This window comes from Ornithorhynchus anatinus, chromosome 7 (genome assembly GCF_004115215.2).
Source record: "Ornithorhynchus anatinus isolate Pmale09 chromosome 7, mOrnAna1.pri.v4, whole genome shotgun sequence".
Classification (NCBI taxonomy): domain Eukaryota; kingdom Metazoa; phylum Chordata; class Mammalia; order Monotremata; family Ornithorhynchidae; genus Ornithorhynchus; species Ornithorhynchus anatinus.
In genome coordinates this window covers 58,696,592-58,710,441 of record NC_041734.1, presented here as the reverse complement: position 1 = coordinate 58,710,441, position 13,850 = coordinate 58,696,592, and the positions used below count along the sequence as shown (strand labels likewise).

The 13,850-nt window shown below is 44.6% G+C and overlaps 1 protein-coding gene across 4 annotated transcripts in view; it reads left to right on the top strand.

The window, feature by feature from the left end:
• Positions 1-13,850, top strand: part of KDM5B (lysine demethylase 5B) — an 80,289-nt gene that overhangs the window by 50,784 nt on the left and 15,655 nt on the right. For all 4 annotated transcript variants that reach the window (XM_029068614.2, XM_029068613.2, XM_029068612.2 and 1 more), the window contains 7 exons: positions 467-661; positions 2,772-2,953; positions 5,992-6,116; positions 8,212-8,362; positions 8,751-8,865; positions 9,369-9,724; positions 12,211-12,349. In XM_029068614.2, coding sequence (XP_028924447.1) covers positions 467-661; positions 2,772-2,953; positions 5,992-6,116; positions 8,212-8,362; positions 8,751-8,865; positions 9,369-9,724; positions 12,211-12,349 — 1,263 coding nt within the window. The remainder of the gene's footprint in view (positions 1-466; positions 662-2,771; positions 2,954-5,991; positions 6,117-8,211; positions 8,363-8,750; positions 8,866-9,368; positions 9,725-12,210; positions 12,350-13,850) is intronic.

Here is a 13,850-nt window from a genome sequence, read left to right as displayed (position 1 = left end):
ATATATATGTTATGTATACAGCACGCGCACACGCATGTATGTATATTATATATATGAACTTGGTACCGAAGAATAGGGTAAGAAGCTCTGAACTAAAGGTACAGTGGGTGTTTGTGAGTACACAAATGTGTAGGTGGTGAAGTGCTGGAATGGCACTTGGGTGGGGAGAAGATAACCTGTAGAGATAGGACCCCCATAAATAAAGCAAGATACTTTGTTCTAACATGTTTCTAACTCATCATCCCATGTTTTTCATCAAGAATCTTTCAGAATTAATAGTGAATGATGGGGCAAAGAGGCTAAATTTTTGCTTAAATTCCTTAGTGAACACATTTTGAGGAGATTTACTTTCCTAGCATATATCATTATTATTATTTTTTTTGGTGATTAGCCTGCCATTTCTGTCTTTCTGGGTGTTTGTCACTGCATCTTGAAACATAATTTTTCTCTCCACCTCTCAATAAAGCTGCCTCTAGGCCGTCAGTGTGTGGAGCATTATCGCCTGCTGAACCGTTACTGTGTATTTTCTCATGATGAGATGATCTGTAAAATGGCTTCCAAAGCAGACGTCTTGGATGTGGTGGTGGCTTCAACTGTTCAGAAAGATATGGCTATTATGATCGAGGATGAAAAGACTTTACGGGAGACTGCCCGTAAATTGGTAAGATTTCAAAAAAATGCTGTGATAATAGTCATGCTTCAGAGGAAGGTTGTTCTTAAGGATTTGGGAGATTATTTTTTATCTTGGCAGTGTTCTTTTAATTCAGCATGTAAGAGTAACCTTTGTGCATTCTTTTTAGTTGAGCAAAGTGCCCTGTGAGCCCATCTGCGGCATTTGTAAAATCATCCTGCTGGGGTTTTTGCTTTAATTTATGGTCCCAGTATATAGACCTCTGGGAGCCAGGGCTCAATGGGTTAAAATATATAATTAAGAAAACAACACCTAGCCGAAGCCTCTGAAATTGAGCCGAGATCTGATGTCAGCATATTCTGTCTCCTCTCTAATTCTCCAAAAGAACCAATTACTGAAATTCACAGTACAAAACAGGTTTGGACTCTGATTTTATTTTAATGGTGGCAGTGGGCTGTTAGTAAATCAAGAAGTAATGGGGTGTGAATGCAAACCAGATTAAGTGTCACTTTGATTTAAAGTGTGTGTAGTTCCCTTGGACTCTGGGTGTGGGGCTTAAATATAAATAAAATTAAATTGCCAGCAAGGACTGAGGGTGCAGAACATCGAGGTATTCACAGGGGATGGTGATAATGCAGATCACTGAAATCCCTGGTTAATCTCAAACCTGCCCTAGTCAGTAGTTTAATCTCCTCACCCAACATTTTACCGGAGTTCTTGCCTTGTCCTCTGCTAATACGTGACGAGGTGACCGTAAAACTAAACACAAAAAGTTGATGGAGGAAAGCAAGGAATAGAGGCAAAACTCCCATTGGAGTAGTTGCCCCAGGGCTCCAGGTGTATCGATTATTTGTATTTACTGAACACTTACTGTGTACAGAGTACTGTACTGAGCACTTGGTAGAATTCAATAAAGTAGGTAGTTAGGAGGTGTAGTTTAGTTCCTTAAAAATGGGAGTCTTTTAGAGAACAAAGGAAGCCTGGGATTTGGGGAACTGTTCAAAAACTCCCAGACTTCCAAGTTTGGGGCCTGGGAATATGAGCTCTGAGAGCTTGGCCAACTCCCAGAATGCCTGCGGCAAGCTCCAGTACTGTGAGTGTTTGGGGCGTTCAGCGCTTCACCCTTCTTTCTCATGATTGTGATCTTGTGACATTCCATCATCATGATTTATATTATGACAGAAGGCAGGACAACCCAGAGTTTAAATTCTGCCTCAAGGTCACAGCTGGCTGATAATATGACTTTCAAGGAGCTTGGATAACTCAGCAAATTCAAGAATTCCCTTTGAACTGTTAAAAGGCTGAGGATACTCCCTTTATGAATGCCAGTTCTAAGAAAAAAAGAAAAAATTCAGCCAATGATTCTGCTTAATCTGAATGAGACCTGGGGGCCACTTGAGTCCACCACCCTTCCTCTAGGCAGAACTGAATTTGAACCTCTCTGGCAATCTTCTATTCCGTAGGGACTTTCTTCACTCTTTTTGATTAGTTGTTCTCCTGTCCAAGGAATCTCACATTAAGGAAATGCTTTGGGGGTTTGCCAATTCCCTTGTCTTGCAATTTCAGCCCGTTTCTATCATCTGTCGAGACCAACCATTATCTGTTCACCACCCTCTCTTTAATTTTTCCTGTAATTGAAGATCTTCACTCTTTAAGCCCTTCATTCCAGATGAAATGATTCTAATTCCTTTAGCCTTTCCCAATAGTTCCAGTTTCTCATCGTGCTATTCCTTTTTGTAGTTGACTGCTTAACTTTAAAAAGCCTCTGCGTATGAAATTGCGGAACCTAAAGTGGACTTACCATCAACTCCATCTTAAGATATAAAATGCTCACATATTCATTGCCCATTTTAATAATAATGTAGGCCCGCCCAACACTTCATGATAGTTGAAAAATTTTAGCCATGTTATAATCCAGTTAAAACCTGCCATTTAAAAACTTAGTCACCCTATCAAGGAACAAGGGACGATTTCAGAGACAAAGAACCTCACTCATGTATTTTGAAGAAGTTAAATCCCCCTGTGCTTTCTCTCTGACACTTGCTAATTTCCCAAAGCTCAGGTACTGTGCTCAGGTACTTAACTGGGTGGGTGATTTGTACCAGCCTTTGGAGGCTTCTAAAAGCACACTCTGTTCCAGGGAGTAATCGATTCAGAAAGAATGGATTTTGAGCTGTTGCCAGATGATGAGCGGCAGTGTGTAAAATGCAAAACCACCTGCTTCATGTCGGGTGTCTCCTGCTCTTGCAAACCTGGGCTGCTGGTATGTCTACATCATGTGGAGGACCTGTGCTCCTGCCCTATGTATAAATATAAAATGGGGTAAGTTGACTATCACTTCTTCTACAGCCCACACCCTCTTGCCTGTTCCTTGGTGTGGTTGTGTCTTCCCTAAGAGACAAATAGATCAGGACGTGTTAATGGAACAAAGTTATTTGTACAGTTTGTGAAGGGAACCTGTGACAAGCTGTGTTGCTTCTGTTGATTGGGCCCAGTCCCCTCTCTGCTGGAGGACTGGCTTTGGAGTATTCCATTTAAAAAGATTTTAAATATATAAAGCAACCCTTCCCTCCCCCGCCACCCCTCCCCACTCTTCTCTACCCTGTCTCGGTCTATATTTTGTCTTTGTCTTGGCATTGCAGTCCTTTTTGATTAGTTATAGCATTTAAATGCTTACTGTGTGCCAAGCATGGTTTTAAACTTTGGGGTAGTTCCAGGATAGGACATGGTTTCTGCTCCACTCGGGACTCATAGTCAAAGAGGTAGGGAGAATAGGTGTCTTATCCCCATTTTACAGGTGAGGAAACCAAGGCCTTAGATTAAGTGACTTGTCCAAAATCGCATAGGGCTCCAGACCTGTAGTCCCATTCTCTTTCCAGTAGGCCTTACCAGCCTTATCTTGAGAGCTGATAAGGGAAGGAGTGTAAAAGGAGGGCTAAGAGATAGAGAAACCCATACTTTGCTGATGCAAGCAACAAAAAATAATCAGAGCTCTGCTACTCACATCTTTAGACTCCCCTCAGTTGTTGTTATAGTAGTGATATTTGAATGCCTTCCTGCAGTGCACTGTTCTAAGCACTTGAGAGATACAGCAGAACTCCAAGACTTAATTCCTGCCTAGAAGGAGCTTAACATTTTTACTGGGAGACAGACGTAGAACTATAAAATATGCATTTATACATGAGTGTTGAGGCGGACATAAATGCATAAGTGAAGGAGGCAGCTGAAGGGTTGATCAAAATTGTAGTTTGGTAATTAGCGAAGATGTTAAAGGAGGTGGGATTTTATGAGGGCTTTGAAGGTGGAGAGGGCTGAGGTTTGGCAGATATGTGGTGGGGGTGGGGCAGATTTCAGGCTTTTTAGGGACAAGATGAGCAAGGGATTCAAGCTAGGCAGGATGAAATAGGCTTGCAAGAAGTTAAGACTGAGTAGGGGAGGAGGATGTGAAGTGAGCCGATAAGTGATGCTGAGAGCCTGGAAACCAGTGTGTGGCTTAGTGGAAAGAGTATGGGTCCGGGAGTCAGGACCTGGGTTCTTATCCCGTTTCTGGACCTGCCTGCTGTATTACCTCGGGCAAGTCACTTCACTTCCCTGTACTTTAATTTCCTCATCTGTAAATCGGGGATTCAATACCTGTTCTCCCTCCTCTTTAGACTGTGAGCCCCACCGTGGAGCAGGGACTGCATCTGAGGTAATTTACCCCAGCGCTTAGAACAATGTTTGACACATAGTAGGTGCTTAAATACTATGATTATTACTATTATTGAGTGTTTGATATGGACAGAGATGATCGACTACCGGAGGGTTTTGAGGAGAGGGGAGATAACCTGAGTAATGTTTCTGTAAGGTGATCAGAGTGGCACAAATAAATTTGGACTGAGGGACTAGAGGGGAGGCTGAGACAATAATCCAGTCGTGTTATAATGAGTGCTCAAATCAGGGTGGTGGCTATAGAGAGGGGAGGGACAGGAGTGGATCCGGGCAGTATTTATGAAGAAAAATCACAAGATTTTGGCAGGATGTGAGAGCAAAATGACAGTAAGGAGCTGGAAAATACCAGAGAGGAGGATGGTGGTGGAGGTGGAGATGGGGAAATTGAGAGGAACAATCAGGAGGGAAGAGGAGAAAGAAGTTCCCTCTTGGACAAGTTGAATTTGAAGCACCAGCGAGCCACCTGTTTGATTGTGCCCTAAAGGTAAGAGGAGATTGAGGATTTGGTAGTGGAGACAAGGTTTTATGGCAGGACAGTTTGGTTTTTGAGTCAACCACATGAGGAGGGCAGCTGAAAGCTATGTGAATGAATGAGTTTCCTGGGAGAGTGGGTTAAGAAGAATGAAGAAAGAGATCCAGAACAGAGCCTTACTGTGAGGATGAGAGGTGGAAGAAAGCCTGCGAAGGCAACAGAAAAGAGGAACGATCAGAGAGAATCCGCCTCCTCACCAATTTACCTGCCTCCTCTCTCTCCTATCTCTGTCTATGCTTCCTCACTCTGGTAATTTTTTAAAATGTGTTCCTGCACAGATCTCCCCTCTCCTCAGAAATCTTCTCTTCATCAAGCAGAGATTTATTCCTGGGTGCTCACGTATTTACTCTGCCTCATTCTTGTCTCGTCCACCTCCGACCCTGCTTCAAATCCATCATACCACACCTCTCCCTATCTTCAAAGTCCTTCAGGAAGCCTTCCCTGATTAACTTTTCTTTTCCCCAGGTTAGAGCCCCTCAACTACCACTCCAGGACTCACAACAACGCAGAGCGTTTTCATTCGTAGCAGTTTACCTCTTACAAGTCGGACTATTTAAGTCTTAATTCATTCATGTGTATCTACTTCTTCTACTGCCTATCCTTAAACTGTTAGTATCTCTCTGCCCTGAGATCACTCCACACTAATGCTATTGTACTCTCCCAGATGCTCGATTTTTACTGTCGACTGCCGAACCAGAATAGCGACGTCGGCAAAATCAACGTCAGATAGTGTTATAAGGAGAAGGGGGTGGTCCACAGTGTCGAAGATGGCTGAGAGGTCGAGGAAGGTTTAGACTTGGCTGGGAGAAGGGCATCGGTGCTCTGGAGAGTGCCTTCTTGGTGGAGCGAAGGGGGCAGAAACCTGTCTGATAAGAGCCAAGAAGAGAGCTAGATAGAAAGCAAAGACAGTGAGTGCAGTCAGCCTTTTCAAGGAATTTGGGGGTCTTACCTTAGGTACCCTTTTGGGATCTTCACCCCCAGTTTGACATCTTATTCTCCGATGGACTCGAGCAGCGGCTCAGGAAATCCTTCTGGTATATCTGCTCCTTCAGAGGTGGGATTGAGCTCTGTGTTGAACATCAAAAACCTGATGGGTTGAATGCATTTTTGCCTTTAGATATAGATACACTTTGGATGATCTCTACCCAATGATGAATGCACTGAAGCTGCGGGCAGAGTCTTATAATGAATGGGCATCAAATGTGAATGAAGCTTTGGAGGCCAAGATCAACAATAAGAAAAGTAAGTGATGAGAGTGTGTTGTAGTAATAATAGTATTAAGTGCCTACTTTGTGCAGGTCACTGTACTAACTGCTGGGAGAAAATTCACCGGTGGGAATTAAAGATGGTCTCGATCCCTTGGTGGACTCAAAACATGAGAGGAGAAGGGACTACATGGAGACATGACACCTGAAAAGATGATACATTAAAGCACAACATGGACAAAAACACAAAATAAAAACAAAATCAGTAGGATGCTGTGGCTAGAGGAGCAGAATTTCATCCCCCTGAAATCACAGCAACCACAAGAGCAGCCACCCGTCATCTTGGGGTTTTGTGGAAGTCTTGTTTTGGGGGTGTTTTTCTCTTTCCTGCCGGGGTGGTGGAAGGCAGGGCAGGATACAGGCCCCTTGAGAGCATCTAGTGTGGAGGGAGAGCAGGGGCCAGTTCCCCATGTAATAATAATAATAATGTTGGTATTCAAGCCTTTACCATGTGCAGAGCACTGTTCTAAGCGCTGGTGTAGATACAGGGTTATCAGGTTGTCCCACCTGAGGTTCACAATCTTAATCCCCATTTTACAGATGAGGTAACTGAGGCACAGAGAAGTTAAGTGACTTGCCCACAGTCACTCAGCTGACAGGCAGAGCTGGAATTCGAACCCATGACCTCTGACTCCCAAGCCCGTGCTCTTTCCCCTGAGCCACACTGCTTCTCTAATCTGTATCAGACCGCAGTGTAGCAGCGTGGACCTAGCGTGGATCTGTTGGCTATTGGGGACACCGAGAGGACACGGCGGAAACTTATCTCCCCAGCCTGGTGGACCTGGAGCAGGCCGGGAGCCGGACCCTCGGTGGTGGGAGGGGAGGCGGCAGTTGCCATGGATGCTTGTCTCAGATGCCGTGGAGGGCTCTGAAAGCGTGTGGCAGCAGCCTGGCGGGCCTGGAGCATGCCAGGAACAGGGGCCCTTGATGGCAGGAGGGAAGACGGCAGTTACTTTTCTTGCCTGCAGTGGGGGAGGAAGGGGCCGACCAGATTGGTTTAGATGAGTCAAGAATGATCACACAATTCTATATAAACCAATTTATTCTGGAGAGCTACATGATTGCATCTAGCGAACCAGACTCACTAAAAATGGCCTTTAGATTAGAGGCTCTGCATTTGTACATGGATTCCCGGAAACAAAGCTCAGAAGAATCTAGACATATTTGACTAGACCTAGAGTTAATGAAATATTGACTGATCCCTAAGGCAGTGGCACACTTAATTTAAATGGTTTCCGAGACTGAAGGATGCTACCCTTTCACTGTCTATAATCTTTTGAAACTGTGATTTTTAGTCATTTGCTGCTGTTGCTCTCCAAAGTAGGTGCTGTCTTATCCCTCTTCTGGTAAAGTTCATTTTGAGTCACTAATCCCACTTTCCTTTCGCTTCATGGATCGCTTATCTTGTTTACCTGGCAGTCCCACCTCCCTCTTGCCTAACCCCACCCCTGCCCTTCAGGATTGCCACATGGCAGAATACTAAGAGGTTGGGCAGAGTGTGGGGCAAATAGATGGGATCATTTTCTGTGACAACATCCCCAACCTCATCTGTAAAACTGGGATGAAGGCTGTGAGCCCCTTGTGGGACATGGACTGTATCTAATCTGATGATCTTGTATCTACCCCAGCACTCAGTACAGTGCCTGGCACATGGTAAGTGCCATTACCCTATTTATTTTGTTAATGAAATGTACATCGCCTTGATTCTATTTAGTTGCCATTGTTTTTACAAGATGTTCTTCCCCTTGACTCTATTTATTGCCATTGTTCTTGTCTGTCCGTCTCCCCCGATTAGACTGTAAGCCCGTCAAACGGCAGGGACTGTCTCTATCTGTTGCCGACTTGTTCATTCCAAGCGCTTAGTACAGTGCTGTGCACATAGTAAGCGCTCAATAAATACTATTGAATGAATGAATGAACAGATATCATTAAAAAAAAAACCCCAAAATAAAAGAAACCAACAAAAAAAGGGTAACAGGACAGACATGATTCTTCGACAAACACTCTTAGCTCATAATTCTAAAGACACGAGACTGAAGACAGTGACATTTTTTTTTCTTCTTCATCAACAGGCCTGGTCAGCTTTAAGGCTTTGATAGAAGAGTCTGAAATGAGGAAGTTTCCCGACAATGATCTGCTGCGCCATCTTCGTTTAGTCACCCAGGATGCAGATAAGTGCGCGTCTGTGGCCCAGCAGCTACTCAATGGCAAAAGACAAACCAGGTGGGGGTCTAGGTTTAATAATTATAATAGTAATAATAATCATGGTATTTGTTGAGCGCTTACTATGTGCCAAGCATTGTTCTAAGCACTGGGGGAGATGCAAGGTAATCGGGTTGTCCCATGTGGGGCTCACAGTCTTAATCCCCATTTTCCAGATGAGGTAACTGAGGCACAGAGGAAGTGAAGTGACTTGCCCAAAGTCACACAGCTGACAAGTGGCAGAGCCGGGATTAGAGCCCACAGCCTCTGACTCCCAAGCTCGTGCTCTTTCCACTAAGCCACAGTGCTGGGCTTCTTAGCTCATGACAGTCCTCCAGTTCAAGTTCTTCATCTGGCCTGCGTGGAGCCTGAAGGTCTCATAAGATTCTCCCCGTGTCTATCTTTACAGATATCGTTCCGGTGGCGGGAAATCACAAAATCAGCTGACAGTGAATGAACTGCGGCTATTTGTAAGGCAGCTGTATGCTCTACCCTGTGTCTTGAGCCAGACACCATTGCTGAAGGTAACAAGGGAAATCTAGGTTCTCCAGGCATGGGGAGGGGAGGGTTTTCTTTCCTAGATAGCAGGCAGATTGATTGAAGAGATGTTTTCAGTTCTGTTTGTAAATCCATTTGCTTAGTAGAAGTAAGGCAGTTCTTTAAGAATTTTTTGCTGTTTCTTTTGATCAAGGTCATCAGCCAGATGTTTGTGAAAATCTGTTGTGTACATTATACACCCATGAGCGTATAAATCTGAAGCAGTACAGTCAGGAGAGATTCCTACTAGTCCATTTCCCCCATCTGCAGTAATGGTTCTTTACCTCAGTCAGAAAAGGGGCCCATCCTGAGCTTGATGATCTTGAGGAATGGGGATTCCACAGCCATTTATTCCAAGGTCTGATGTTTGCCCTCTGGGTTTCGTCAGTGTATCTGTGTTAGTTGCACTTAACCAAGATCAGGCCCAGGTAGAGCTTTGAAGTTCCTTTTCTTAATCTTAGTTCCTGTTGCCTTAATTTGTGTCTCTCAGGATCTCCTTAACCGAGTGGAAGATTTCCAACATCACAGCCAGAAACTCCTGTCGGAGGAGATGCCCCGTGCAGCAGAGCTGCAGGAGCTGCTGGATGTAAGCTTCGATTTTGACGTCGAGCTTCCGCAGCTCGCTGAGCTTCGGGTCCGCCTGGAGCAGGCCCGATGGCTGGAAGAGGTGCAGCAAGCGTGTCTGGACCCCAGTTCTCTCACCCTGGATGATATGAGGCGCCTGATAGATCTAGGAGTGGGACTGGCACCCTATTCAGCAGTGGAAAAAGCAATGGCCAGGCTGCAGGAGCTCCTGACGGTGTCGGAGCACTGGGATGATAAAGCGAGGAGCCTGATCAAATCCAGGTAATAAGCAGCTTCATCCCCTGGGAGAAGGCGCAAGGGAGACATGCCTTTCTTTAGAAGGAGGTGGGAGTGGGAAAGTGGCCCATAAAATAAGCTCTCACAAGTGAGCTGCCATTCAAAGGGGTTCTGCTTTTTAAAAATAGGCTTGTGTGGCTTTCCAGCAGTACCTTTGCACTGTGGCCACCTGATAAGTTGCCCAGTGGTAGGTGATATGTAGGTTTATTGAGGCTTAGTGGGTGAATGTGGACTAGGGATGAGTTTCTCTTCCGTTGCCCTTTGGGGATGAAGGAAGTGCTTAGATGTAGTCTAGAACCTGGTACAATAGAAACCTGATTATCAGAACCCACTGGCTCTTTAAATGGAGCCTAGCTCTGATCAGGAGTGCAAACTTTTCATTTTAAGTGCAGAGGTGAATTGGCTCAGGGCTTTGAGTCGGGGAGAAGGGAGAGATGGAAGGAAAGAGAATAGAGAGGGCAAGGAAGGAATAAGGGAGATGGGATAGGAGAAGGAAAGGGGGTTCTCCTCTGTCGTGGCCATGTTAACTCCTCTGCCATCAGAGTCGCAGGAACCAGCCAAACGGTAGCTCTGGCTGAATAGTGGTGAAGCAGCCACCACAGTGCCCCCAAAGCTCAGACCCCCCACCTCATCTCCGGAGCAGCTCATGGTTGTCGGGGCCCCGGGGGGCACTGGCAGAGTCGGTCAGAGTGAGAGGGTGAGTTGGGCATGTGGCTTATTCTCACCACTGGTCTGGCCCTAGATCTTTAAAGAAGGTAAGGGAAACCCACACGGGCTGGACCTAGAGAGCCGTGGACTCCCAGCGGGGGTTAAAAAATGGTACCCACACCCTTGCTCCACTTCTGGCCCTTTGCAGTTCGAAGGGGTGGATTGGGCTAGTCTTGGCTGCCCACTCTGCCCCAAAAGTTAATGACTTTGTCCCTTTGGTGCTGAATCCATAAAGACGGTGGCTTCCTCTCCTCTCCCTTCCCCCCTTCCCAATTAAATGGGCCCCTTGGCTAAGACAATTCAAAAATAATTGAGATGACCCAGCAAAGCACCTGGACAAGATGGCTATTTTCTGGACTTTGATTTTTGAGCTAATCTCATTTTCGATTGGCTTGGATAATCATCCTTTCATTGTAATTATAAAAATTGGTCCAATTTGGAACCTCTGAAAGGATTCAGTAATATGTTGTCGTTAAAGCCCACAACTGGTAAATAGCATCTCATTTAGCCAGACCATGAGTCCTGCATATCACAAGCTGGAAGTTCATATAACATTTAGCCCAGTATTACAGCATAAAGAATCCCAGTCATCCAGCTTTCCAGTGCCCCGTGGTAAACCTAAAGCAATGGGCATGAAGTAGAAAAAGGCTATTTTTGAAGAAGAATGCAGAACTTTCTGGCTAGGAAATTTTGGCACAGTGTCCAGTTGAGAATTTCCTTTTTATAGTATGTCCTAAATGGAAATGGGAGTTGAAGACAGCCATCATCGGATAGAAGGCTTATATCATCTTGGTTTCCTCCCAAGGCAGGAGGACAGTTGGAAAGTAGGAGTTTCTCAGCCTCTTTCCATTGCACACGGCCTTTCTGTCTTTGTTAAAAATTCTCAAGTTAAAAGTGAGCAGGCAAGAACCCCCAAGGTCCTGTAAAAACGTAATTGTTTTTCATATCTTTTCTTCTCTGAAAATACTTTAGTCAACAGTCCATTAGCCTTGATCGACTCACCACATCACCTGGATTAGATTATACTGGGGTGACTTTGGAACTTTCAAGTGGGCCACAAAGTTTAGGTGGGTGGGACCTTCACCATCTTGGATTTCCCTGTGCTAGCTAGGGCTTTCACATATGGGAGTTTCTCTGGGCAGGAGTGGCCAGCCAAAGGGTTCCCAGCTAAAAGGCTGAGGAACTTTTGGGTGGGTTTGTTGCATCTGAAGAATGTTGATAAAGTGTTTCTGTTTTGGATTACTGATTGCCCAAGTCTGTACCAAGGAGTCCTTGCCATCCAAAGTCTGACTCTGCAACCAACCTTACTGTTCTCTATTTGGGAAGGTTAGTAAGGGGTTTGCTTACCTCTAGAATGGAGCCTTCTAGGTCAGAGGTAAGAAAGGTTTGCAGGAAGTTGGAACGGTCTCCTGTTCTTGCCACTCCTTTCCATTGCATCAGCATGAAAATCTCCAGTGCTCACTGTACAGACTGCAGGCCCAAATTTTGTTCAGGGGATTATCACCAAGTTGAACAACTTCATAAGGGAACATTTGCAGCAACGCCGTGAGGGTTGAGTTAATTCAAGATCGAGTAAGTTGAGACCATAGGGAATAAATGACTCTCGCCTTGGGTCATAGTTCATTGGACAAACCCAAGGCATTCATATCTGGTTCAAAACTTGTTTTGGAAGCTTGGGAAACGTCTCCCTAGATCTCTGGTAACACGGAGAAAATGAACTACCGTATCCAATGTTGAGTGGGCTGTATGTTTCATTCCCATAGACCACGGCACTCATTAAATAGTCTTGCAGCAGCAGTAAAGGAGATTGAGGAGATTCCTGCGTATCTCCCAAATGGCCTTACCCTGAAAGATGCTGTTCAGAAAGCCAAAGATTGGCTACAGGAAGTGGATGCCCTTCAGGTTGGTAAAAACATTTACCCATTTGAGATCCCCTTGCGGGCTATTTGTACCATAATAGAAATGATCAATGTAGATCTACGTTTTTGTTTTCTTATTTGCCTCTGTGATCGCTATCATTTACCGTACTATTTTTTTTTCTCAGGAGGTAATTTTTTTTAGAATGAGGCTTGCAGAGTTAATGTATTTCTGTAGATAACACTCTCGGCCATTAGTCTGGGGTATGCAAAGGGAAAAACCACCCAGATGAGTTTGGGGCTAAAGTGAAAGCCTCTGCTGTCCATTTTTACATTGAGATGATTGGGCTACTCTTCCCTCCACTGCTTGATCTTTCCAACGACTACCTGCAACTGCTAGTGAATCCAAATGGGCCAGGGATGTGAGAAGGTAGTCCAGGATCGGGGACACAGAGCCACATGTGGAGAGGGACTGAGGGCAAGTGGAGCAACTTGCTGCTCTCCTCTCACCCTCACTTCTGTCTCTAAGTAGTGCAGGGACCAGTGAAGAGAATATAGTGTGAGGAGGATGCAGGTATTATAAAAGCACTCAAGACCTGTCATAGCCTAGAAGTCATTCATTAATTTTGCAGACTTCAGAAGAGATTGGAATTTATTACCCACCAGATTGCTGGTAATCCATCTCTCTAAGACTAGTGAGCTATCCAGAAAACTCCTAAGGCTAAACCGAGCTAATCGGTGCTCAAACCTTGGAGTTTTTATGTAACTTCTTGCCTTCACATTACATATGGAGGAGTTGGAAAAACAGATGTTAAAAAAAAGTAAATCTCACAACAGCTGAGTACTTGCTGAAGTATAAGATGCTTCATTGTTATTTGTTTGTGAGCAAGTATCTAAACATCACTCTCAGGAGACATAACTTTATGCCAGCGCCTGGGGCCCGAAATAGAGTAGACTACTTGGCCTATTCGTGCTCAGGGACCTCTCTGTCTGAGAGGAAAGATAAGTCAGATCCACGGACCGAGGACAACAGTATTTACATTAAATAAAAACAGTTTCAAAACTTAAGTAACAGGGAGAAGTAGGTTTTGGGTTGGGTTGGAGGGTTAATATAATTGTTTTCTCCGAGGCCATAAAAAGCTAAGTAATTCATATCAAGACCTGTGAAAGAAAGGTCATGAGTTTGGCTGATGAGAGTGTAAGCTGTATGACCCTGGGTAACAAAATTAACTACTGTCCACTTTTGGGAGGGTAAAAGGATTGGTCCGACTCATCCATTGAATCTCTCAGGCCCATAGCTACAGCCAACCAAGTAAATGTATACTGATGTAGACATCTATCTAACGGTAATTTATTTTAATCTGCGTCACCCCCAATAGATTGTAAACTCCTTGAGAGCAGGGTTCATGTCTACAAACTAGTATTGCACTGTCCCAAGCGCTTAGTAACGTGCTCTGCACACAGTAAGTGCTTAATAAATACCATTGATGATGATGATGATGAACATGATTTGAAGGGTTCTTCACATAACCAAAACAATCTTTTTA